At 41.5% G+C, this 27490-nt stretch overlaps 1 protein-coding gene across 3 annotated transcripts in view; it reads right to left on the reverse strand.

The window, feature by feature from the left end:
- The window catches only part of TPD52 (tumor protein D52), a 207529-nt gene that overhangs the window by 92171 nt on the left and 87868 nt on the right, over positions 1 to 27490 (reverse strand). For 2 of the 3 annotated variants that reach the window (XM_046641874.1, XM_046641873.1), the window contains exons 4-7: positions 26502 to 26603; positions 17643 to 17684; positions 16107 to 16155; positions 11028 to 13844 (exon numbers count right to left, since the gene is read on the reverse strand). In XM_046641874.1, the coding sequence (XP_046497830.1) occupies positions 13725 to 13844; positions 16107 to 16155; positions 17643 to 17684; positions 26502 to 26603 (313 nt within the window). In that variant the 3' untranslated portion in view covers positions 11028 to 13724. Of the gene's footprint in view, positions 1 to 11027; positions 13845 to 16106; positions 16156 to 17642; positions 17685 to 26501; positions 26604 to 27490 lie in introns of those variants that run through there. The other variant, XM_046641875.1, reaches the window with a different exon arrangement.

The raw sequence follows: 27490 nt of genomic DNA on the forward strand, positions 1-27490 counted from the left end.
GTAATCAGCTGTGTGGGTATTCAGTGCTAAGCAATTTTTTCCTATGCGAACATTCAAGTATTCGCCACCACAGTCAAGTTACAGGACCATTCCATCACCACAAAGATCCCTCATGTTGTCCTTTTATAACTCTCCATCTCTCTTCTGCCCTCCTCATCTCTAACTCCTGGCAACAACTGATCTGTTCTCCATCTCTATAATTTTGCCACTTGAAGAATATCATATTAACGGAATCACACAGTATACAACCCTTTGGGACTGGTTCTTTTTTTTTTTGCTGAGGAGGATGTGCCCTGAGTTAACATCTGTGCCAGTCTTCCTCTATTTTGTATGTAGCTATTTTGTATGTGTCAGCATGGCTGACAAGTGGTATAGGTCCATGTCCGGGATCTGAACCTGCGAACCCAGGCTGCTGAAGTGGACTGTGCCAAACTTAACCATTACACCACAGAGACGGTCCCTGGGACTGGCTTTTGCACTCAGCATAACTCCCCTGAGAGTCATTCAAGTTGCTGTGTGTATCAACCATTCATTCCTTTTTACTGCTAAGTAGTATTCCACGATGTGGATGTACCACAGTTTGTTTATCATTCACTAGTTGAAGGACATCTGGGCTGTTTCCAGTTTGGGGCTGGTACAAAGGAAGCTGCTATGAACATCTGTGTCCAGGTTTTCCCATGAACGTAAGTTTTCATTTCTCTGGGATAAACTCTGTCTGCCCCAGTGTGTACACATCTCTTTTGGTAGAACCCAACCCTCTCAACTTGGGTAAGTGGCCAGAGGTGATTGTTGAATTGCCAGCTTCCAGGCTGGGATTCTGCCACTCACTGTCTGCCAGTTACCAACGCATTAAAAAGAGAGGCAAAACCCAAACCGAATCAACACTGTTTAATTTTATTCCAAATCCCACAAACCAGGTTCCACTCAAATGTGACAGTTCCCTTTCTTTCCTCTGTTATTTAATGTTAATAGTTAAAAACAAATTTAGCTATAATCATGTTAAAAAAATTAAGGTACTTAAAAGAGACAAATATAACCTTTAAAAGAAAAATAAAACAAAACTCAAACATTACAAGAAGGGAGTGAGATTTCCGAGCAAAAGTGAGAGTTAAGAAAGGTAGACAGATAGTGAAAGCTAATGCTGACTTGAAAAGAATAAAAGAGTCTGACTGGGTGTGATCAGATCACGTGACCACCCACGAAACAAAATACATACAGAATATGTTCATCTTTTCTTTCAGGAAGTGTATAGTACCACTAACAAGCATACTATAGGTGTTGATAAAAACCTACTTTTCCTAGAGATTTATATCTACCTCAATTCACTTTTTCATTGTTTTTATATTAACTGGTCATTTCCTCTAAACATGCTTTGAAAATATTAGACTCCACTGTGAAATGAAACATTTCAGAAGATTTTTATTACTAACTCAGAGACAGCTTATCTAGAATTCTCTAACGTAGAAACTAGCTGCCACCATGGTTAAACTCAGAAATATTTTTCAGCATTCCTTTACATATTAGTTTTAATACGTTGGTCTAATGTTTTTCAGTTGCCAATATAAAGTTAGTGAGAAAACAAAGGGTCAAATAAAAGTATATAATATTTCCACTATATGAATTTAGTAGACTTAAAACTTACACTAAAAATGAGAATTTTCCCCCTTATATTGAAATAAATCCTTTAAATAAGCTATATTTTGGATATTTCCAGTGTCCAAAAGGACAAAATACCTGACTTAAATATTCTATCTTCTGGAATATTCAAGCTTTTGAAGTAAAAAATGCCAATAAGAAGTATTCATTAAAAAGTGAAAAATTACATTAAAAAATTTGCATGAAATCCATCTAATATATTGCTAAAATAAAACTGTAAACTGTCGTGCAACATCAGTATTCTACATAAATAAGCTAAAATAGTAAAAGGTTATTATTCTTCTCCATCTTAACGTGTAGCCTCAAAAACTCTTCCAAACCATTTTTCAACCGATGTGCTGAGAAGTGACACGCCACCCCCTACCGTTAAGAAACAGTCATAAAGCAGAAAACCAACTCTCCACTCAAGTGGCAATAAGATGGATCGTCTGCTATACACAGCTTCCAACTGGCTTAACAGTCTACAAATCTCTACTGTCTAAGCGACATAAGAAGGTTAAAGGTTTTAAAATATATTTTTCTTTAAAAAAAATGAAAAAGGCATCTAACTTAAAAATATTTAGCAAACATTTACCAGGTCTTCTATACATAAATCTGTTATGTTGGTTACAAAAATGCAAGGACTTGGTCACTACCCTCAAAAAAATGCCCCCAAAACCAAAAAAACTAGTTGAAGAGATAGATGCACAAACCAATATTAAAGGTACTGAAGTAGAGGGGGAAAAAACGGGTAAATGAGCATGTGTAAGCACAGAACCCCAGCCTCCATACAGAACAACGGCACGTCAGGTCATTAAACCCAAGATCCCTTTAACTAGTAACCTCAAGGAAATTCTAGGATAACGAATTCACGATGAACTGCCCTTGATTCAATTCCTGCCTGCAGGGGAAAGTTCCTTTGAAGGATAGCTTGCTTGGCTTTTACTGAACGTCACTTACTTCTGAGGTGCACATATAGATACATAAGTCTGCACTTTAAGGATAAGAATTAAATCAGTGGGTACAAGTTCAACTTTCATCACTAAATAGACATATTTTTTAATCCAACAAGAGGCCATCCAAGATATTGTTTTTGATTTATAATTTTCAACCATCGAACTGTAAAAATTTCACTCCAATTCAAACCAACAAATACATACTTAATCCCTACTTATGTGTAAGGCATTATGCAAGGAATCAAATGGCAGAATAAAAAACAACCTCTGATCTCCAGAAAGCACAATCTAGAAAACAGGAGAGAACAGCTTCATACATGACTTTAATGTAACTGAAGGGCTGTGTGCGTCCCGTAACGGGATAAAACAAGGCTCCAGGGCATTCAAAAGCAGTGTCATCTGGCTGGTGAGATGACAGGAGCCTAACCAAAGAGCCCATTTTTACAATGGAATTTGCAGGCAGGGAAGCTAATTGGGGAAAGAGCAAAGATAAAGAAATAGTGATTGGTTTAGGGAACAGCGAACTGCTTATCTTCAAAAAACATACATTTATAAAAAGCAGATATTTTTAAGCAGAAACCAAGTTACAAATGAAATCTTACATAGAACCCCGATATATAGAACAATAAATGTAGTATTTTATTAACATAAGCGTACTTTATGAGTTCAGATTGACAGCATTTACTTATTATGAAGTCAAAAATGGGAACATGCAGTTCTCTTGATAAAAATCACAAATTGGTATCAGGGGTGAGGAATAACAACCCCCGTGCCGAATTTCTGCATTTTGTTCTGATTGCCCAATATCAGACAATCCACCTGTCACACCCACATGGACAAGCAGGGAGGAGACACGCTGTCATGCACTGCAAGGGGGAGAGCGCTGCAGAGACCGCGTCCATCAAAATTCCAAGTGCCTGTCCCCTTTGACCCAGCATATAGCCCAAAAATATGCAAAACACTCTAAATGTTCCCTGTGGCACTGTCTATATCAAAACAAAACAGAAACCACCTAGGTTCTCATTACCGAAGGCCTGGTTAAACAAATCACGCTATATCCATACCATGAAATACCAAGCAAATATTTTTTCAACGAGGTATATACACGCTACACATATGTAATGACAAGGAAAAATACTCAAAGTTATACTTAAGTGAAAATGGCAATTTTCAGCAGCAGCAACTGAACTATACTGAGCGCTTATTAAGTATCAGGCACTTGTGCTAAGTGTTCAAACAATGAACTCATTTAATCTCATAATGACCCCATGACACAGGGTTTCCTTTCACAAAAAAGGCAAAGAAGATACACAAATATTAAGCGCTTTTCCAAGGTAACACAGCTAGTAAATGACAGAAGAGCCAGGATCCAAACCAAGACTGTCTGAATCCAGAGCTTACACTCACAAAACAGTTCAAAACAGTACCAACCAATTTGTGTGGTTTTAAGTATATTTACCAACAACTGGCTTATATCTATATATGTATATGTAAGATCTCTGGAGGTATGCATTTAAAAAACTACACTCTCCAGCCTTGAGAGAGTGGGGAAGACGGAAAGGGGGCTTTCACATTTCACGGGACCACCTTCAGCGCCATCTAAATTCTTTTTCTAAAGTAAGCAAATACTACTTTTACACTTTGTAAACAATTTTTTTCAAGAATCCTGATCATACAATAAAGATGAGCTTTATTCATCTTGTAATTGCAGGATACTCTTCAATTAAATAGATGCAGAAACTTCACCAAGCAAAGGGAAAGCTTTTCACAAAGTTGAATCTCTATCAGCTGCTCATATTCCTCATCACAATCTAAGTCAGAAAAGCACTGAAAATGGCCAATAAACACTAAAATTAAACATAATGTGGTGTTTCCAGCTGTCTTGCTCCTCTCACCTTTGTTCTTGCTCAATTACTCCCCGGGACGAGCGCATTTAACTGGCAGCCCAAGCCTGTGCTCTTCTCACGGTACAGCGGTCCGCGCGCAGCCACACAGACCTCAGCTCAGAGACAGCCCAGGCACGTGCGCTGTACGTGGCAGTCATTCACCCCGCACTGGGCAGACGGTTCGGAGTGCCCACCAAGGGTCAAGCACTGTGCTAGGCGCTGGGGACACAGCAGAACAAGACAGACAAGGCCGCTGCCCTCTGAAACTGACATTCCAGTGGGGAGAAAAGGTCAGCAGCTTTATTCTGAAGTAGGCACATGTCACTCTGGAGCCACAAGCTAACATACTAATGATTACAAATGTCCTTAAGTTGGGATTAAACAGAATGGCATGTGCATGGTTTTTTTAAAGTTTAATTATTATTAATTATTTGAGCAAAAGCGGGATTTCATCCAAAGATCTGTGCCAGCCTAGAAGCATCTCTGTGAAACTATTTTCTGGGAGACGGGAGGCGGGAGGAGAAACAACTAGGGCCAAATACAGGTGAAAATGTACCGCGTAAAAGCTTCCTCTGCACCAGTCCCTGTGCTGAGAGCACTGCAAACGTGTTATTTCACGTAAACTGCCCAGTAACCCAGTCAGAGCATTATCTCCACCTTGAGATGAGAAAGCAAACTCAGACAGGCTAAGAAACTCGCGCAAAGACACTCAGCTAGTAAGACGGCTGACTCAGCCTCGGATCCCGGCCTCCAGACACTGGGCCTATGCTCTGACTGCGGCCCTACACTGCGTCCTGAGCAGTGGCAGCCCGCTGAGGAAGAGATGTGCATTTAATCTGGTAGGCCGTGTGAAGGAAGGCTGACAAGACTCTCGAGCAAAGCCAAAAGATCATCTCCTTCAGTCTGTATTGAGCCCAACTTTAGGAAGACGACTCCGTCCACAGCGGGTATAATGACCTGGACCAGGGAACAAGTGGAGGCAGCGGTAGCAATTATGAATCAGGGAGGAGGCCACGAAACTGAAAACGCTCCAAAGCTAAGAGCTCCGAGAATGGAGACGACAGCCCAGCCTCCCAGTACCCTCCTTCCCAGGGAATTTTCCCTCCTTCCATTAAACCAAGATGTGGGGGAACTGTGCACAGGAGACAGGTGAGCCGCATGCCACCAGACACGTTTTAACTTCCTTCCAGCAGAATAATGTTTTCTAACTGTGTTAGGTGGAAAACTGCCTAGAGAGACTCCTCCGTTCAGCCTCAGCTGGACTGAGCAAATCTAACAGACGTGCTGGGACTGCCAGGAAACACCCCAGGCTCCTCCCGGAAAAACGGAAGGGGGAAGGGAAAAGGGGAAGTGTTTTGAGTTTCAAACACTCTACATGTGATGCTACAATTTTCACTCTTGCCACAATTAACTCAGCAATTGAGAATTACTTTCTGGGGGTTTCTGAAGGTGCTTCGAATGTGGTATATGTGGCAGGGGAGAGGGGTGTGAGTGAGAAATAGAGAAATTCCCTTCCTCATAAGTATTTTGGGGGAAGGGAAATGAATCACATCTATGTTTCCCACCTTACTGCACCTAATCCTCCAAGCCTTTCCCCAAGGATGGATCCAAAAACCATCCCTTAGACGGCTTCAGGTCAGTCACTGGCATTCTGCTGGGATTTCATGACTTCTCCAGGTATGGGAGACAGAATCATGCCCCCGCCCTCCCATCAAAGATGGCCACATCTGAATTCCTGGAATCTGTGAATAGGTTATCTTCCATAGCAAAGGGGGATTAAATTGCAGATGGAATTAAGGTTGCCAACCAGGTAACGTGAAAACAGGGAGATCATCCTGGATTATCTAAGTGGGCCGAATGCAAGCACAAGGCGCCTTAAAAGTGGAAGAGGGAGGCAGAAGAGAGGTCATGGTGATGTCACGTGAGAAGGACTCAACCTGCTGTGGCTGGCCTTGAAGACAGATGGGGGTCAGGAGGCAAGGAATGCACGCATCCTCCACAAACTGCAAAAGGCAAGGAAACCGATCCCCCTCAGAACCTAGGGAACGGAATACAACCCTGCCCATGCCTTGATTTTAGCCCAGTGAGACCCTATCAGACTTCTCACCCACGGCACTAAAAATCATAAATTTGTGTTCTTTTAAGCCACTGAATTAGCGGTAATTTGCTATGCAGCAAACAGAAAACGAATACATCAGGCTTGTCCTAATCTTGGATTTTAGGAAATTTTTGTCAATAATGATAACTACTAACGATTACCTACTAAATTCCAGTTTTTTATAATTCAGGATACTACCAGCCCGTGAACTGTTTAGTACTGGTCCCCAAGGAGATAAGTACAGAAACTGAGAGTTTATTTTTATATAATTTAATATTGCCAGACATCCAATTTCATTTCTGCTGCATCCGATAATAAAAAAAAAAAACCTCTGGCTTGTATTTATGTCTATTTCTTCCATTTCACTTACCTAGCAATCCTATCGTATCATACAAAGGTACTGCCTGAGACAAATGGAAATTTTATATTTAAAAAAGGTCATTTACAGAAAAGGAGAGTGAAGCACTGACAGGTTAAATGACTTGCTCAAGTTCACAGAGACAGTAATTCTCTCATTCACCTCTCCGCTGAATTAACAAATACTTATGAAGAGCCTTGCACCGCACACACCGCGCTCCACGCTGGAGCTACTGCGCAGAACAAGACGAGCAGAGCGCCCTGAATTCCCCGCCGGGAGCCCCGCTCGCCTCCGAGTCCCGGGAGTCTCCCTACTGCGTCTCGCCGGCAGCGCCCCCTGCTGGCTTCCCTTCCAGCACTCGTCCCAAGGAGATGCGAGCAGAGCGCGGACAGCGCACGTTCAGCGTGTAAATACGGAACAAAAGCGCAATAAATGGAGGGAAAACACCAACCACGAGCTCCGTTCCACGTGGCCAGCAGCTGGACCCAGAGACACCCCGGCTGCCCGCTCCACCCCCGACGCCGGGCCCCGCCCCGACTCCCGGCTCCACCCCCCACGCCCGGCCCCCCCCCCACTCCCGGCTCCACCCCCGACGCCGGGCCCCGCCCCGACTCTCGGCTCCACCCCCGACGCCGGGGCCCGCCCCCGTCTCCCGACCCACCCCACCCCCTACACCGGCTCCGCCCCGGCTCCCAGCCCCGCCCACCGCGTCGCCGGCGTCGCTCCCGCGACTCACTCTCGTCTGCCCGAGCTCCGCCTTCCGCTGCAGCTCCGAGTGCCGCTCCAGAGCGCTCGCGAAGCCGCCTGGGCGCGTGCTAGGCTCCGTGGGCTCGGAATTCTCGCTCCCGGAGGCACTCTCAGTCCCTACGCCTCGACAGGGCCGGGAGAGGAGAAACACTCGCAGGAGATGTCTCTCGGCAGTCACGGCACCGGTCCGACACAGCGCCGCCATGATGGCTGCACGACCTCTGACTTTCGACCTTTCCGCAAGCGTGCAGGGCACGGGGCGGAGCCACGAGAGGTCCGCCCCCTTGCCGTAGAGCACGGACGAGCGGCGGGCGTGGTCTAGTCGGTGCGGGGTGGGAGTGTGGCGCCCGAGATGCTTAAGCAGAGTGGTGGCCTAGGTGGTTGGTGGCCCTGCAGGCAGCGAGCAGCCAAGTTTTGCTTGGAAAGCATTTTTGGCTCTCGGGAGTTCCGTCCTCCTGGGCCTCCATTAGGCTTTGTGCTGCTGAAAACTGGTAATGCGACACCTGCCGGCCCCGCCGCCTGAGCCTCTCCCCGGGTGGCCCCAAGGCTCGTCCACCCACCGCTCTTGAGATCTGTGTTCAAACACGAGATTCTCCCGGATGACTTAGTTTAGAATTGGAACCCCAAACACACGCTCCCGGGCTCCCCCTTTTTTCTCTGTACCATCTGGCGCTTCTTAATATGCCATATGGTTCGCTTACAGTAATTTTGTTTAGCGTCCACTCTCCCAACTTTGTAAGCTCTACTGAGCGCACGAACGTTGCTGTTGGATCCCTGACACCGGCACATAGTAGGGCTCGGTAAACATCTGTGAAATCCTGGATCCAAGTTGGTCTGTCTTCGCCCCTTCCTCTTTCAGCCCACACACTTTACAGGAATAATCTTTCTGAGATGCTTTTGTCACCTCGAGAGAGCTTCTAGGAAGTTAAGAAATTTTGGAATGTGCCTAAATAGGGCCCACCAGGGGCCGCCACGCTCTCGATTGTCTCCCTTTTTTCTCCCAATGTTAATTCCCGGAATTTGCCCGCCCCCTTCAAAACCGAGCCTAACACTAGACTTGAAAAAGTGTTTACTAACTAAGCTGTCCATCCATCTTGTACCCAGCATTTTTATATTAATCCTCCATTAGTTATTTTGGGGGGAGGTGGCAAGCACCTTTCTAGTTAATTTGCAAGTACTTAGAAGGACTTTTTATGTATGACCACAGCCCCTAGTTTAATAATGACTTTTTCTACGGATTTTAAGTCTTTTTGTTGTTTTTGTCAATTGCATAAACAGTATACACAACACTAGAAAGTACACTAACCTCGGGGTGATGTGTAGTTTTGTGAATCAGGCACCATGTATTATTACTAGCCAACCAGAGGATAATCCCTACAAATTCAATAGAGAGCATAAGAGAACTTCTACTCTGGGTCAGTTCTCCTTCTTGGCACTTACACTGTTTATTTCCCTTGATCATTAATGTGTCTTGCCTAAGACATTTTTGCAGTATTCTCTATGGCTGTTGCTATTTATACTTCCCTTCAGGAAACAGTGTGGTAAACTGCAAAGGACATTGGCCAGTGACCTTAAGAACCCTTAATTCTAGCCCTGACTCCAATCCTGATCTCAGGCAAGCCAATTTGATATTGTTGATTTGGTTTCCTCACTTGTAAAACCAAGCTATGGGGCCCTGTGCTAAATTTAAGGAAGTGTTTTGTAAACTTAACTCAATCAGTACCTACAGAACGATTATTAAGGTCTCACCGCTAAAATTCAATAGATGTATTATACTTACATCCTACCTCAGCCAGATGATGAATTCCGTGAGGATTGTGACAAAAGGCATTTGGGGACAGATCCTGAAAGTTTTAATGTATAAGTTTGTTATCAACTGACTTCAAGTTAAGCTTAGTTCTCCACCTTTGGTAGCACAGCAGAAGCATCAGAGAGGGACTGTGAAGGACTGAGCAGCTCAGCAGATGTCTGCACTCTGTCCTTGCCTGCATCAGCACCAACTGTACCATCAGCTCGAATGGCAGTGTTTTCACACCCTCATGGCACCTTAGGGATTCTGATGCTGCTCTACTCCTTGAACCATGCTTTCCTTCTTGCTTTATGAGAAAATACGGCCTCCTTTTTCCTCTTTAGCTTGCAAATTGTTAGTCCACTTTGCAAAAATATCAATAATGGCGGAGGCAAGGAAAGTGAATAGAAAATAGTTCAAGTCCTGGCTCCCTGTCTACGGGCTGTGATCTTATCTATAACGTGACACCGCCACATCCCTGAGTAAAGAATTGAGTGTAACACGCCCAACATTTACTGAAAGCTCAATAAATAGTGGCTATTTGTGGCTAGGTGGAGGCGACGAGGAGGAGATTAGAAATTCATGCCTCTTAAGCATTGATGAAAACCTGGAAAAAAGGATAGGGCTAGTGATACATTGAGGACATATTAGTATCAAAGATGGTCATTTCAGCCATAAATAAGATTAAGGGGAACATATAAAAGACAACTAGGGATGAGGCGATAACATTTAAGGACTTGGAAAAAGAATACCAGAAAATAGTCACACTGGGAAAGAAGAACAGAGAATTAATCCTAGCAACCAAGCGGTAAACTTTGAAGCACAAAGTTGAAAGAGTGTTAAAGTGAAAGATCACACCCGCCTAAAAATATTCAAACAACATGGTGTTTGGTTTTTGCTGTTTGCTAGGAAAACCACCAAATTAAAATAATTACATTACCAACCAACCTCACTAAGTGACAGCGAAATTACATAGGAGAGTTGGCAAGAATTGTAGTCGTCAAATAGCATTTATTTAAGTATGAAATCCCGGCAGGTGATAGGCACATGCAGGCCCTGCCCTCTGGGGGCTTACAAACTGAGAGTGAATTCTTTTGGCTCACTTTGATTTTGGTTCATTTTGATTTCAGAATCAGAGTACAGAAATTGTGAAAGGTAAGGTGTGCAGGTTTACTTAAACGTGACAATGTTTTATGTTAACTGTAACCCAACATGGTCTCTATAATTAATCCACTTACAATGGGACAGTCACTAATTAATGGCCAAATGTCTCTCCACTATGAGCAAAAATCTGACTTTTCATCTGTGTCTTATGAGCCATAAAGAAACGTGATCCTGATGTGGGGCCTTATGCAGCATCTCCTCTGGCACATACACAGCAAACGGTCACTTATAAATGCCTTCTGGTAGTCGGCATGTAGCTTTTCAATTTTGTTTCATACACTGAATCCGTATAGCTGCTGATGGTTCTTTCCGTATCCAGGATATGAAGGGTCTGCAGAGAAGCTGTCATGGACTCACTTGTTTCCTCGACAGACAGGTAATACATACAAAAGAACCCATACCCAAATTAGAGAATTTTTATTGTTTTCAAATACTATACAAAAAAAATAGACAGTGTGTATTTCTTGATTAACAGATCCAGAAATAGTCATTCCAAGTTAAGCATGTTTTTTCTCTATTTCAGTAGTTTCTTTGAGTTACTAAAATGATAATCCAACGAGATCTACTTTCTTCCACTGGTTACTTTGGTCTCATAAGCCTAAGAATTCTTGCCTTCTTTCCCACAAACTCCATAAATTAAGGACATTCCTTTGTAAAGGGGGATAATTCCAGGGATTATTTTCCTCTATCACACTTCTTGAATCCTCAGATATCTGCGATTTCACTCACCAGTTGCTGTTTTCTTATGTGTTGAACACAAGACACGAGAGAGCGATGAGGACCTCTCTCCAGTGTTCTTAGTAATTTCCATATTCCAAATTTCTTATCTGTCTGTGAATTCCTAATATTGAATCTCCCACAAAGATCATTTTGAATAATATTTCTAAACCCATGTTTATTTTTCTAAATTTATCCTCCCTCTACTTTTTGCTACTGCTTTTCAGAGGCAGAGTAGTCTTAAATAAGTAGAACATAATAAGCTGATTTTTATTCATGCCTCTATTTCATGCAACAGATGAAATCATTTTTATATAAGTATAGGCAGAGGTCTAGAAAAGCGATTCTCTGATTTCTTCTTTCACAACCATCACCAATACCCACATACACCCATTCCACCGTCCACCCATTTGTCATTTCTCCCCAGAGAGTAAAGAGATTTGAGGATATTTCACCCAACTAAAACTGCTATCTTATTCTATTCTGCCTTGTTGAAAAGATAGTAACAGGGCAGGACACCCAAGAAACAATGGGATGAAAAGAAGATGTGACAAAAAGTTGAAAGACTAATTGGTAGAAAAAATAATTTAACAGTTATATTGAGTAACCATAATGTTCCTATAAAACAAATCTCTACAGATCCACTCCTCCAGGACAATGCTTCGACAATCTTTACCTTAAAGCCTCTACAAGGAAATAATTTATAATATTAATCTGATAGCATTAAGTAGTGATTTAAAGCAGATGGTTACACAACTGTTTTCTTAGCATAGACACCAGTTGATTATTTAATACAATGAGTTGTTTCCAGACCATTGGTCTCATAATAAGTATTGAGACCTATATTACTGATAGACAGAATTTATTAAGCTTTTCACATGTAATAGAGCATAGTTTCAATTGTATCTAAAGTGCTAACAGAAGCTCTAGCAATCAACAATGGCAGCATGTTATAACAATCAACACCTGTGGCTTTTCAAATTTGGTTTTCATAAGTTATCCTGAAGTAAATCTAGTCATGCTTTTAAAAAATGCTTTAGGTCACTCCAAGCTTGGCAATTAACATTTGGCATAAACAATAATAAAACAATCACAACCTGATAAATAACAAATACAACACTGTAGGCCACAACCATATACAGCAAAAGGAAAAAGTGGTGGTAATGGGTAAGTAGCTGTTAGACTTAAGAGAGTACCTTGGCCTCTATGCAGGTACTTCTAGAGGCTTCGGTTCATTCAGCCCTGACACTCAGTTTTCAAAGTAGGAGGAAATGTCTACAGTTTCATTTAAAAATTTCTAACACACTGAAAACAAGTAGAACGTAAGTTGATTTTTATTAATGCATTAAACACTCAGGAGTTATCACCACCCCCTTAGTATAAAAAAATTTCAAGTTATATTAGCCATATAACTTTGTGTGCTTATTTTAAATGGTGCTAAATGAATTAAATAAAGACACAATGTTTCCCCTAAAGTGATTGATTTTAGCATTTTTGCAACTACTTAGATCTAAAACAACTTTCAGGCTTTGAATTGAACATTGACGAGAGTATGTTCCTATTTCAACCTACTGATAACATGCTTGATTCAGAAGGTTTTTTCTCAATTTACTCTGAAACTAAAATTTTAATCTGGTGAAAAATAATATAAGTGGCATAATAAGCAATACACTGAAATCATTACTGTCACAAATGGTGATAAACAAGGATGTAAGGGTTCCACACTCACGTCACCTAGCAGTTTGAATTGCTGTACATATTGTCACTTACAAAACTAGAACAAACTGGATGGAGCTGATTCATTCAGTCTGGCGTCTTACGACAGCCAAGACATAAGATGTCTTACACCACAACAATGTTTAATCAAAATATCTTTTGTAGCTGGTAGTTCTTCCTTGGAGGTAAATAAAATTATGCCAAAACTTTTAATAACCAGGATTCAGAAATTTTAAAAAAACAGTTTTAGTTAGGAATCAGATATGCAGAGGTTCAAAGAGGAAAATAAAGAAAATCATACAGAAGACAAAGATCAGACTGGCATCCCAGATCCAGAGCAATTTTGTAAAGTAGGAAAGTAGTTACGATAACCTGCAGCTTCTCAGATCATTCTAGTGAGGCTCTCCAGGTACTACATGTGCTTTTATAATGGCGTTTCCCAAATAAAAGGCTTTAAATGCACATTAAAGGGTGTTCCCCAGGAATAGAGGTGAAGATATTTTTCTTTTGTTCAACCCACAAACAATTTGGTCAAAGGAGTATGTAAAGCTAAATAAAAGCACATCTGGTGGAAATTCATGGCGACGAATGATGACAAGATGTGCCTGGATGTCGCCCGCAGCATGTGGCAGTGGGTAGCAGAACAAAGGTAGGGCTCTCACAGGGTCTCCTGTGTCTGTTCTGGAAGAGGTTCCGTGGCTGTGGCACTAGCATTTGCAGTCGAGTTCAAGACTTCTCCAAAATCACCGCCAGCCGGCTTGGTTCCCCCTACTTTAGACTTTTTAAAAAGTTCAAAAGAGAAAAGACATCATGAAACAGAAACTTAGCTGACTCTGCGTAAAGTAACTCAAATTCTACTTTGAAGAACAAATAAATCATAAATGCGTCTGAAGGACTCTGTGAGGCCTCATCCTAAATGATCGATCGGACTCTCTTTATATTTGGATGACACTTTGTATTCCATCAAATCATTCATTCAGCTACACTCATCCAAGAAACATTGAGTACAACGCAGCAAAGAAATACATGCATTTTTCCCAGTTACAGTGTAAGCTTTCTAACCCTTTGCTACTTAAAGAATAGTCCAAGGACCTATAGACTCGGCATCGGCCGGGAGCTTGTCAGAAATGCAGAATCTCAGAGTGCCTCTCACCTCCATCTACAGAATTGAAATCGAATACTTGAACAAGATCTCCAGGTGCTCCCTATACACATTATGGCTTGTGAAGCAATACTCCAACTTATCTGACCTGAAATTTGGTCACTAAACATTTGTTCAATATCACAGATAAATGAAGCAATCGAAATCGAAATGTAAGGACATGTAGATTGATGTTTAACTGAATATAAATGTAATTAGTAAAACCAGAGCCCAAGCATACAACTATTTTTTACAGCTCCCTTGGGGCTATCTGTGTAATATACTATACTTTTAAAAATTACACGTTTTTATCTGAATGGTGCCCAGTCACATTTCAAAAGCAGATATAGTAAATGACCTGGAAGTTTCTCCTCATCTTCAAAAAGAACATAGATTGTCTGGTTTTCCAATCAGTCATTTCAAAAACTAATGCCTAGGGTGGATTTTAAGGAGAGGCTATGACAGTTCTAGAACATTGAGACCTGAATTACAGGAAGCCTTGACTTCCTGAAATGTACAGGTTGTCTTCAAATACATGACTAGGCATTAAGAAGAATAAAGCAGGTCTCTTGTACTGATCTAGAAGAATGACTGTGATATATTTTTTGCTCATCAAATATGGATTAAGTAGCTGCAGTGTGCCAAGGACTATGCCAGGCCCTTGAGAAGCATCAGTGAGCAAAAAGAACAGGTTCCTGAGCCTGTGGGTTCACACAGCATACGTGCCTGAGGGGGATGAATGAACAAGGACAGTGTGTACGGTGTGACTCCTTTGTGAAAAACATTTATACATTTATGTAGACAAAGAAAAGGTGTGTATTAGTGTTTGTATGTGCAAGAAAAAAGATCCAGATCACGGGACAGTGTTTGGTTTTCTTCCCACAAGCATACCCTGCTTCTGTAATTTAAAAAAGATGCATTTAAAAATAAGGGACTCAATTACAATTCTGAAAGACTAAATGTGAATATTTGTTCTTAAGCAGATTTATAGAAAACATTTAAGATACTAGTTTTAATCCTTCAGAAATATCCACAGTCATTATCAGAATTTCTTTAGGAAGACATGAACATACTGGCTTTGCACAAACTCTGTGGAGAAGGCTGGGCAGTGGCTGGGAACTAGATAACCTTTCTGGTCACTTGTGATCCTAAGAGTTGATGATTTTATAGTTTTGAATAGAATCTTGAAGGTGAAATATAATTTACAAATTAATAAGGCTAATCATTATAGAAAAATGTCCACCTTCACTGAAATCAAAGCAATCAAAACATAGAACAGTGAATCATCCATGATGATCACCATGGCATCATCATCACCATCAAAACGTCCAATAATTGAGGACTGAACAAACAATTCCATCATAAGGCACATGCAAGCAGCCATCAAACGTAATATTGAGGATGAATACTTGATGATATAGGAAAATATTTATGCTGTATGGTTAATCCTTTCGTAAAGCATAACAGCATAATCCTCCTACATACATACATCACTGTCTCTGGGTGGGAGGACCAATTTTAGTGTGTGTCTTTTTTTGTCATTTTCTATACTGTTGTTAAAGTTTTTGACAATACAATTTATATTAAATGTTCTCCAATTACAAAAGTATTTTGAAGTGAATGAAGCAAAGAGCAACACCAACTTCTAAAGTACTATTGCTCTTTATACATTTCCTTTCTGCACTCAGCATGTTGCTGCACTACACAGACGCCCCAAAAATTGATGGAAAGAGTACAAATTGCCTTAAATAACCACTAACAAGGTAAAGAATAAAGTTATTAAAGTTATCTAAATATTTTTAGAAAGGAATACTAATGCGAATGATTTACCCACAGCAAAGAAAATTAAGTTACCAGGGAAGATACCATCACAAAGATCCTAGTCATCTCTCTACTTGCCTTTAAGTTTTCGACCTTTTCTTCAAATGATTTGAAAGTTGGAGAGTTCCTATGGAGAGAAAAGAAAAACAGATAGTAAAATTACAAACACTGGAAAAACAAACCCATCAACTTTGAAAACATCATTAGTTGATCGTATTCCTCTTTGCCATTCTCAATCAGCACAAAAACAGATAGATTTATCTGTACCGTGTGTGTGCAAGGCATACACACAACTATGTATTATTATGTAACATTATCAATTCTGTTCTGAGATTTCTACAATGATGCTTTTGGTTCCATGAACAGAGCCAATCTCAGAAATATGCAACGTAGTTAAGTCCATGAGTGAGGAGAGGGAACAGTCAGGTAAAACATCAATTCTGTCACTTCTCGAACCACCTAGTCACGGTACAAGAACATGCCGCTGTTAGATCACTTTAATTCTGGTTACGGTACTATGCTCTAGAACTCGTGTATCAATTCAGATGCTGCCTGGCAAGATTCCTATATGAACCCCACATCACCAAGCAGGACAAGCAGACCATACGAGATTCCGTAATGGGGCTCCTGGTTCCCAGGGAGCAGCATAACAGGAACAGGAGAGACCAAAAGGAAGGGAGGAGCACAGAAACGTGGCTTTGGCTATTTCACAAAGCTGCCCCAAGTGACAGCAGCACTCGGAGCCCACAGGAAGCCCTCCCATGCCTTCAGGCTCATCCATATTAATTGAGGAGGATTACAGCACCTACATCGCTCGTACCGGGTTTCCGAAGCTTTTACACTATCCACCTGACCTCAAATAGCCTTCCTACTACCAAGATGAAAAAGGTGAGGAAGGGCACAAGGGGTTTCCTCCTTCCCACAGCGATGATGGGCAGCGATCCCAAAGTGCGGTCCCCAGATCAGCTGCATCAGTAGCTCTTGGGAAGTTATTAGCAAATGCAATCCTCAGGTCCCACCCTAGGCCTACAGAATCAGAAACTAGGGCTGGTGCCCAGCAAGCAGGGAGCTTTAAGGAGCCCTCCAGGTAGTGCTGACGTACACTAAAGTCGAAGCCAAGTACAGATTGTTAAAAATCCTCTGCCTCTCTAGGGAGGTTAGATGAGGTCAGAACATGAGCCACTTGCAAGTGCTTACTGATGAAAGAGGTCAGGAGAATTGAATCACAGTTGGCTCCCAATGCTACAATGGGATGAGGGAAGTAGAGATGGGGAGATGGAAGCAGTGGATGCAGAAGAGGTGGTGGGCCACCTGCACCCAGGAAAAGAGAAGGTTAGTAGATGAGTAGTGTTCACTTTTTCAATTAAGCAGATTTCAGATATGAAACAATAGGTGTACAAAATAAAATAGAAATCATCATCACAGACATTTAATAGATGTCTTGCACTCATCCTAACATTATAGGAAGAGCAACTGAAAACGGATACAGTGTTAAAGGTGGAGCTTGTTTAGAGTAGCATTCTAGTTCCCCACTTCAGAACAGTTCAAGCTAAACACCTAAATAAACAATAAGAAGGCATAAGATCAACCATATTTTGCAGAAATATACTTTACCTCATAGCAGGCATGCTAATTGAATGTTGAATGGAGCGTATACTAAGAGGCAGCATTAAAAAGAGAGAGAAATGAAGTTAGTACAGCGTTGATTAGAGACTTATAAAAAGCAAACAAAACTTCGCTTCCTAAGAGCTTGTTCTTTTGGCACCACGAAGAATTATCTACTTTTTGAGGTGGAGGGGATCAAAGCTTTTCCAACATAATTAACTTTTATCCATGAGCCAATTTAACCCCAGTAGTTAACAGAGCTAATCATTCACCCTTGATTTTTATAGCACTCTGCAGACGGTAAAGTGCTTTCCCCTCATCTATAAGGCATCTAGCACCAAGGCTCAGACGTTAAATGATTCATCCAAGGTCACAGCGGAATCAAGAATGGAACCTCGGTCTTCAGGACTCCGAATTCAATGTTCACCGCCTCCCCTCAAAAAATGAAGCACACACACACAGGTACACACACCGCAAGTGAGGCCAGCGAAGGGCGCCTGCAGCCGTCTTTCTCCCACAGATTTGTTACCAGGCCAGAACAGGAACGTTTCCAAATAAATCACCTATCGGACAACTTTAAAGAATTTAAAGGTCTCTCCTTAGTAGTAGCGTCAGTTTTCTAACGAGAGACACTTGCACTTCATCCCAATTAAGCTAAATGTTCTTAGCGGCCATCCAAATAACATTTGGCCCCGTTTTACTTGGACCAACTTCTTAGTGAAGAGCAATGCAGTTCACTGACCATTGAGGGTCAAGATTATCTACTCTCAGCTGTCTCCCATAGAGACCACCTTACAGGACGAAAGTACCTTAATTCTTGGGCTCACACAGTCACTCTATCCTGCTGATATTGTTACTACGCTTCTAATATTTTGATCACTGACACAGCATTTTTGGTAAATAATCTTTCCTTTGGGTAAGTTGGACAGTCGAAGGTATTCTCAATTATATTTAAATATTGTGTGTATGATTTAGTTCTCTCAGAGACTCGGTTGTTACAAATGACAGTGTGTGTCAAGTATGGCTCCCCAAATCTAGTTTTGCATTAATATGTAATAATATGGAGTCTGATCTTGATATACATCAAAATATGCTGGCAGTTCTTGTAGTCAAGATTATCAGTAAAATATTTGGACATCTTCATACTTACTGTCATCCATAATATGGGAAAAGATCCATGGAGCTCATCATTCTCTCTATCCTGTAACAGTGGTAGATACCTCGGGTATAAGACTATAAGCTATTCTGGAAGGAATTCGCTGCTGCTTTTCCTGCTTCATCTTTGGCAGTATGCTGGATCCACACTTGCAGGATGGCGATTAATACAAGTCATCCTTCTTAGTTTACAATACCTGAACTGCAAACACCACCTGCTGTTCCCCACCCCCTCCTAAATCAGCTGCCTGTCTAGCCACATTGCCACAGCCACTGTCCATCAACACACTAACTGGATCAGCAGAGCTCCACCCCACCGCTAACCTCCTGTTGATCTACAAACTGTTTGGACTGAATGAAGGAAACGAAAAAAAGAGTTCACACCAGTAAGATTCTTATCCTGGGATTTTTTGACTAGGACACTAAGCCACTGGTCAGTTAGTGGTAGGAGCTAAGCTAGAAAGTCATGTGGGCTTGGATGCTGAGGGACAGTTTTTGGGATCAGGTACAAGCTGCAAGAACGCAGAGGAAGCCAGTTCCCCAAGAAGGGACTGAATATAAGCAGAGAGAAGCAGAGAAAACGAGGGAGAGATGACCATGCAGGATAGAAGGTTCAGTGGGAGAGGAACAGGTTTCTCGGTTTCTTTGGTTTCTAGAAGCTGCCTTGATTTCTAACGGCTTCCCAGTCAGCAGAGTTGTCTGAGTGGGGCCTGGGCCTGCTTCCTTTCCTCCCCTTGGATTCCAAAAGAACCTTCTTTCTGTGCCACACATGCCCCTTTGTATGTGAGCTAACTTACACAGTTTTCTGTTCCTCGTAACCAAAGACTCTTCACTAGAACCCTTGTGTTGGCAGAAATTACCAAATTCTGGCAAAAGAAGGTGAGTAATGGCCAAATGTGGATAAAGTGCTTATCCAAAGGACTCACATGTTGAATTCAATAGTATGAACAAAATGAGGAAACGGGTGGATGAAGTAAGGACAAATTTCAGAAATTCCCAGCTAATTCTAGTCACTGTCCCTAAGCACACTCATAAAAGATGACTTCCCCCAATGGCCATTTGGTGGGTTCTGAGCCCCTTTAACCGGCACACAAGCTGGTTAAGAGGGAACAGGGCACAGGAAGAGTGAAAGGAATGATCACACTCGTGACTTCTAGACACAGCAAGTTGACTGTGAATTCAACATCCAGGGCACAAATTACTTCAGGATTATCCTACAGAAGATATAAATCCTGAGGTCATAAAAACTGAAAAACTGAATTGTAAAAGTCACCTGGAATTGTCAGGGGATGCAGACTAAAAGCAAGAAGGCAGAGGAGAGCCAGGCGTGACTCTAATCCAGCGGTCTTCCCTTGATGAGGTGAGAGATGGATGGTAGTGGGGCGTGAACGCGAGGGGATGTCAGCAGGAAAGGGAAACTGACAAACAGAGTAAACAGCCAGGAGCAGACACTCAATAACGTGGGAAATACAGGTAATGTTTCTAAATATTTGTTTTTGCAGTATTACTAGAGGAAAGGACTACCAATACACTTCCAAGGAAACCAAGGCAGAAGTTGATAATTTGGGGCATTTAAGTTAGTAAGTACCTAGTAGGTGCCAATGATGTTTGTGATGTGACTTAAAGAAGGTTAAAAAATCATCACTTTTCTGAGAAACAGTGTAGCACCTCTTGTACAGGACTTTAGGGTCCTTTACAGCATCATGACAAAATCATACTTGCTAGCTGAGTTTCAATTAGCAGTTAAGGCACACGAAGAATTTAAATCTTTGAGTGCCATGAAGACTACACTCACTAGGGGCCAGCCTGGGGGCATAGCGGTTAAGTTAGCAGGCTCTGCGCTTCAGTGGTCTGGAGTTCGTCAGTTCAGATCCCAGGCATGGACCTAGCTCCACTTATCAAGCCATGCTGTGGCAGGCGTCCCACAGATAAAATAGAGGAAGATGGGCAGAGATGTTAGCTCAGAGCCAATCTTCCTCAGCAAAAAAGAGGAGGATTGGCAGTGGATGTTAGCTCAGGGCCTCCTCCTCAAAAAAAAAAAAAAAAAAAAAAAGAATACACCCATTAGGTATGTTTAGTGGGAATATATAAGAAAAAGCAAAAAAGTGATTACAGGAGGATGTTTATTTTGTGATAAATCAGAGTTCTCAGTTTGGTTTTGAGCCCTCTTCTGTATGTTTTATATTTCACAATAAGAATGAAAATATGCCTGCTGAGCAGAGAATGAGGTCCATTAAGCGCAGTTAAATTCACCAAGTCTAGGTGGTCCCTGCGTGTGAGGGAGCCGTGTTAGTAGGAAGAACAAAAAGTGCATATCAATTGCAAGTCCATCCAGTCATCTGAACTTTTCGACAGTCCATATTTAGAGGAAATTCCATTTTGCTGGTGGCTAGTCTGTAATCTAACTCGGGGGCAGCTGTTGTCGCATTCCTAGCTTCTCTGTGGAAGGCTACGCAAAGCTTCAACTTGCCTGGCCTTACACATCACCTCCAGTTTCACTGAAGTTTAAATATGATGTGGAAAACTTCAAAAGCAAAGAGCCAAGTTGCTGTTGGACCAGAACGGCCTCTAATTTGTTGTATTAGTTAGCATCTATAAAGCAAATTTTCTTAAAACTTTTTCCAGCTTGATTTGTAACCCTCAAGTATAGTAACCTCTGATGGAAGTAGGAATGTAAATCTGGGTTCCTCAAAACACGGAGAAAAAAATCAAAGAGGGCAACCCCATTCTCACTCAGACTCCCTAAGGACTTCTCAAGCTCCTATTTACTCTTACTTTGGAGAAGCTATTCTTTTAAAAAGCTGAATCGATTTTTTAAACTTCCCCCTGTTTCTTACATAGTTTTTTGATCTTTTCATCCCTCATAAAAATAGACGGGGAGGGGTCAGGGGAGGAAGGAAGGAGTAAGTAGGAGATGGAGAAAGAAAAGGAAGAGTTAATGGTTAGCATGGTAGAATGCCCACGATGCGCCGGGAGTGCTTTTAAGAGGCATCTATGTATTATTATTCCCCTGCCCTCACCAGAAGCTCTGGATTGTAAGCGATGAACCAAAGTGGCAGCTGGACAGAGCCCAGAGGGGCACGGTCTTCCACCATCATTGCTCTGGGGAAGCAGAACCAATGCAGAGGGGGAGAGGCAGGCTCCGGAACTAGGGTGGGCCTGGGGTCAAATCCTGACCTTCAGCCACTGAACTGTGTGACCTTGGGGACCTCACCTCTCTGTGGCTGAATTTCCTCATCTGTAAAATCAGAAAAATAAGTGGCACCTCCTTCAGAGTACCATATATAGTCTCGCCTGGAACATAGCTGTTCACCGTTATTATTATTACGAATGACTTTGATACACGGTAACATTTATTTCATATTAGATTATATTCTTTAAAGCTTCCAAATTTCACCCAGCTGTTATTTCAGTTGGTAACTTCAACCTGACAGTTGATAACAGTGCCTGGTGCATAGTTAGCATTCAATAAATACTTCTGAATGAAAGAATGAATGAATAGACAATTGAGGGAACTAAAATAAGGAAATATGGGCGCAAAAGGTAGAAAAATTCATTAAAGCTTTTCAAATTTGAATTAAAAGGATCTCTTTCTGACTAGAGAAAAAAGAGCATTTCTTTTTCTATTAAGTGGTGGAAAATTTCAGCAAATAGAATTATCAGTCTGGAATAATTTTAATGAGCCCAAAACAAATGAAAACTATCTAGAGATTTATATGAAGAAACACACGTAAAATGGAGAAATTTCCTTTGGAAACAAAGGTAAAGCTAATTAGCACTTCCTCTTAAATATATTTAAAATACTTGACTAATGAGGTTCCTGAATTATTATAGTATGCTATTAGTAATACAAAAATTGATGTTTAACACTGGCACCAAGTGAAATGACAAGGCTCTTATGAAGTTTCTCTCAAAAAATCAAAAGCATGGAGGCCGGCCCTCTGGTGCAGCGGTTAAGTTCGCACCTTCTGCTTCGGTGGCCCAGGATTCACAGGTTCGGTTCCCGGGTGCAGACATGGCACCGCTTCGCAAGCCATGCTGTGATAGGCGTCCCACATATAAAGTAAAGCAAGACGGGCACAGATGTTAGCTCAGGGCCAGTCTTCCTCAGCAAAAAGAAGAGGATTGGCAGCAGATGTTAGCTCAGGGCTAATCTTCCTCAAAAAAAAAATCAAAAGCATGAGTCAATGTGTGGAAAATAAGCAAATAGGAGCAGGTGGATATGATTCCTTCCCCCAGAGGAAGGCTGGCTGCCCCCAGAAGGCCTGCCTGGACAGTCCTCACTACCACGTCCCACGTCTGGCCCTCAAACTTGCAGTGGCAGACACCTAATTCTCAGGGCATCAAACCCAGATCTTTCTTTTCTCCTCTTCCTCCTCCTCCTTACGCACCTACCCAAGGCAGAAGGTAAACAGCTAAAGCCCAAATGCCAATTTATTAATTGACAATGTAAAATAAAAATTTGCTGTGACTAACATTCAAGCCAGCAAAATATCCACAAGTCCGTCAGAGTGTGAAATCATCGCCACAAGTTTGCTGGGTTAGCCTGGGCTCAGAACAAAGGGTAGATAACAGGACTAACCAACTATTTCAGGAGCTCGATACAAGAGGCCTCCCGCGCGGGTCTCCATGGGAGAAGAAGCCTTGGGGTTGGGAATGAAACATTCAAAAATCTACTGTCCAAGTTCCCGCTCCTTGGACAGGTCATGGGGGCATGTGGCTGGGATTTGCCTCTGTGACTCACCGATCTAAAAGATGTGGTTTCTCTTTATGATGTTTTTGATTATATATGTTTTTATATATTTCTATTAAATGTTTTCATATTTTTTATTATATATGAACACATTAAATCAGATTACAACCAGGACTTCTTGGCATAGAAGTGATTTTTTTAAGTGACTTTACCGAACTTTTAATCTGTGAGAATTATAAAATTTAGCTTTCAAAAGATAAACTTATGTCTCTCATTTCCAAGTTTTAATCAAAACTCTTACTTTAACCTCCACATATTAGTATATAATATATTATTAAAAACAAGATGAAATGGTAGATAGAGTGTAATCTCAATTATATTTTTTAAATGAAGAAAATGACTATAAGGAGCTAGAAAAGAGCATCAACACTCAATCTGTTCCCGGTAAATGAACACGACAGCACCTATGCGCCATCTTAAGTAAACGTGCTTCATCTTTTTAAAGGCAGAGAATAGTGATGAAACATGGCAGTCCTCAACAGCACTTCACGCATTTTCATATTTTTATTTCGCATCTAACATTGTTCTACAATCAAGCATTAAGAGGGCTCTTCCGTTCTTAAGTCATTCCCAGTCCCCACTTCCTTCCCCCAACTCCATCCACTCGAAGATTTTAAGGTCTTTCGGAACAGGAACCATGTCGAGTTTATGGTTACATCCTTTGACCTGTCCACAGCAGGCACTCTGACGTTAGCAGGATGAACTATGTGACTGAACTCACATAAGTTCAGATGAAATTGTCTTACCAGTGGCCCAGAGCACTGTGGCCATTTCTAATTGGACACCAAAGATACAGAATTACCTCCTATTGCTGACTTCTTGATTTTTTTCTTAAAAATACAATTTTAACTTTAGATAACTCATCATTTAGAGTTGATTTATCCCTATGATCTACTCTGACTTCCAGGGCTGTGTCACTAGGATAGAGGGACCTCAGCTCTAGCACCCGTCTGCTTACTTAAGACGAGAGAGAGCTAGACCGTGGCAGGTGACTGCCTGAGAAGACGATTCGCATTAACAGGAAGGGAGATGGAGACGGCTGCACTATCCTTCCCACTTACACTCTACAGACGCCCTCCAGCTTCGAATTGGATAAAGTCTCTATGGGAGACAGAGGAGAGGTTTGCTCAACATCACAAAGATTCTTCTGTAAGGCATGGTTTGGGCTGACATCTTCTCAATGGGCTTTTCTGGCCTAATATACTTTATTTTTCCTTTTGCAACCATGAAATTTCCTTGCGTGCATGGTTGAAGAATATAATTAGCAGAAGAAATAATAAAATAGTGAAAACAAGCAGCTAGTAATACAAGTACTGAAAAGTGCAGAGTAACGGTATATTTTATCTTATGTATATTTTACCACAATAAAAAAAAATAGAGTAACTCGTGTAAGACAGAAGACTAACATCATGAGGCTGTACATATGGAGTCCATTACAACTACATAATGGGACCCAGGCAAAGGAGAATTCCAACATCCTTACAAAAGCACCAAAGAAATTAAAGCATCAAAAACAAACAAACAAAGTCAAACATTAAAAGGGAGGAATTCTGCATGCCATGTAGAGCTGCTTCTTTTTACCAAAAAAAAAAAGTAAAAAAGAAATGTCAAAATCATTTCCATGTTCCTCGAACCACAGTATCAAATGCTTCTTTTAATTCATCCATTACCCATGGGATACAAGAAACCCTCCCTTAAAAACAGGAATGCACTAGAGAAAAAGATACTCCAAACGCAAGAAAATTACGCAGTGGACAAACACAACCATCCAACGTGGTGTAATCATCTAATGGAGCACATTTGTCTTAAACAACCACTGAGGTGCGTGATGGGTCAAACTCCTTACCTAAAGGAATGTGAAAAGGCTTGCAATCTGCAAGAAGCCAGAGTGAGCATTAAAAAGGAAAGGAAGTTCTGGTAAATCTAAAACAATTAAATAGCCTGCTTTTTAAAAGTTGCATAAGGTTTTAACTGGACACTAAAGTGCTACACAATTGGATCAGCATAAGAAGAAATGAGAGCACCTAAGAGATGTGCATATAGTTGTCCAAAGGGCTCTAGAAAGCTATGTTTATTACATTAGGCTTAGAATGATGAGAATCCAAATATAACGAATAATTCATTTGGTGATTTGGGTACAAAGCATAATACATTGATTGGCAAACTTATTCAACCAACAAAATTCTGGTTATAAAATCTATGTTCTCCACAAATGAAAAACACAAAGTCATGCCATCTGAAGGTTCTGTTTTCAAACACGAATCTTGCATGCCAACAGAGCACGGCAAATTTAAACCACGTTTGTCGTTTTCAGCACTATTCTAATCCACGTGGGGGGGAGGCGGGGGACACGAAAGCACTGTGAAGTGGTTTTATCAAAATGGCTAGAAAAATTCTGCAGACTAACCTAAAATATAAATGCAAAATAAAAAACAACAGCTCAAAATCAAGATTGAGGCCTCAGCATGAACGCAGACATGGCTTACAAATTAGTATAAGTCGGTGCACAAATGAGCATGTTGTGATCACACCATGGTATAAAAATGTACCAGGCAGAAGGAAAGGCAGGTCACAGTCCAAGCGTGCACTTCCGTGCCCCTGGACTGACCCCCAGAAAAACACCAGGCTCGGCCCACAACCACAGACTTCCACCACGAGAGACATACTTACCCTGGACGACCGGGGAAGGACTGAAAGGACAAAAGTTCACAACCAGAATTTTTGTACAACCTTCCGTATGTTCATAAGATGATCATTTGGAATGCTGTGCCTCAAAGTTAGAAGGCTATGCCTGAAAGCATTTGGGCAACATTTCAGGTCCTGGTTTGATGGAGTGCTCTTCTTCACTCAAACAGAGGGAACCCAGCATCTCCCAGGGCCAAAGTCAGGAAACAAATGCAAACACAACATATCTTAATTTGCCTCAGCTACTTAACGAGCAAGGAAAAATGAGGACATACTTTACGTCTTCCAGCTTTTTGGTGATGACTGATCCAACAGATGAGAAAGCAGCTGAAGCCTTCTGTCCAGCTTGAGATAAGGTTTCAGATGTCTTTTTGTATCTATATTAAATTATAAAAGAACAGAGCAAAGAAAAGTAAGCAATCTTTGCTAATATCAATTATTTAAAGGAGCAATCACCACTTCTCGGAAAACTCTCAAAAACAAAAAATTTTTAGAACATCTAAAATCCTTCACAACGACCTGGTCAGCAGCATCACTCATCTCATCCTTACCCATCTTTTCAGGCACAATCTTCTGCAGCGCCCTGGGGCCGCCAGAAAGACAGAGGCCTGTAAAGGCAGGGCCTGCGAACTCAGGGTACAGGCTAAAAACAGTCGTGGAGCAAAGACGAAATGAGCCAGAGGCTGAAAGAAATCAGACCTCTCATTCTTTCCTTTTCCACACAAGCCAAACCAAACAGAAATGAAATTAAATTTCTCACATGCCTTTGACTATCTCCTAAAAAGGGATGAGAAGCAAGGTAGGGCCCCCGTGGACTTTATTATCCAAATAAACGGTAAGGGCATAAAGTTTTTAAATTTTGCATGTCTGTGGAGCTCCCAAATAACGACCTGCAGGCTTTCAACAGAGCACGGGGAAGGTACAATTTGTAAAATGACTGAGGGTGATATTTGCTGTGATACAAAGGTGTAATTTACCACCTCCCTCTTCGCATCTACCCAGAGGTGAGCAACGGGAAAAACAAAAGAATGTGGTACCCACACCAAAGAGGCTGAGATCCCCACATTAGAGAAAGGCAGGCTCAGGCATTCTCATTTGCCCCGTCAAGACCAAATACTAAAAACACACAGTTTATGATGAGACAGTCAGAGAAGAGTTTCCTGCACGGTTTCCCAATCTCTACTGATATGGGAGAAAGTGGACCACAGGGTGGGCACCCCAGTGCTGTCACGTCACGATGCAGTCTACTGACATGGGAGAGAGT

This window comes from Equus quagga, chromosome 16 (assembly GCF_021613505.1).
Source record: "Equus quagga isolate Etosha38 chromosome 16, UCLA_HA_Equagga_1.0, whole genome shotgun sequence".
NCBI lineage: Eukaryota > Metazoa > Chordata > Mammalia > Perissodactyla > Equidae > Equus > Equus quagga.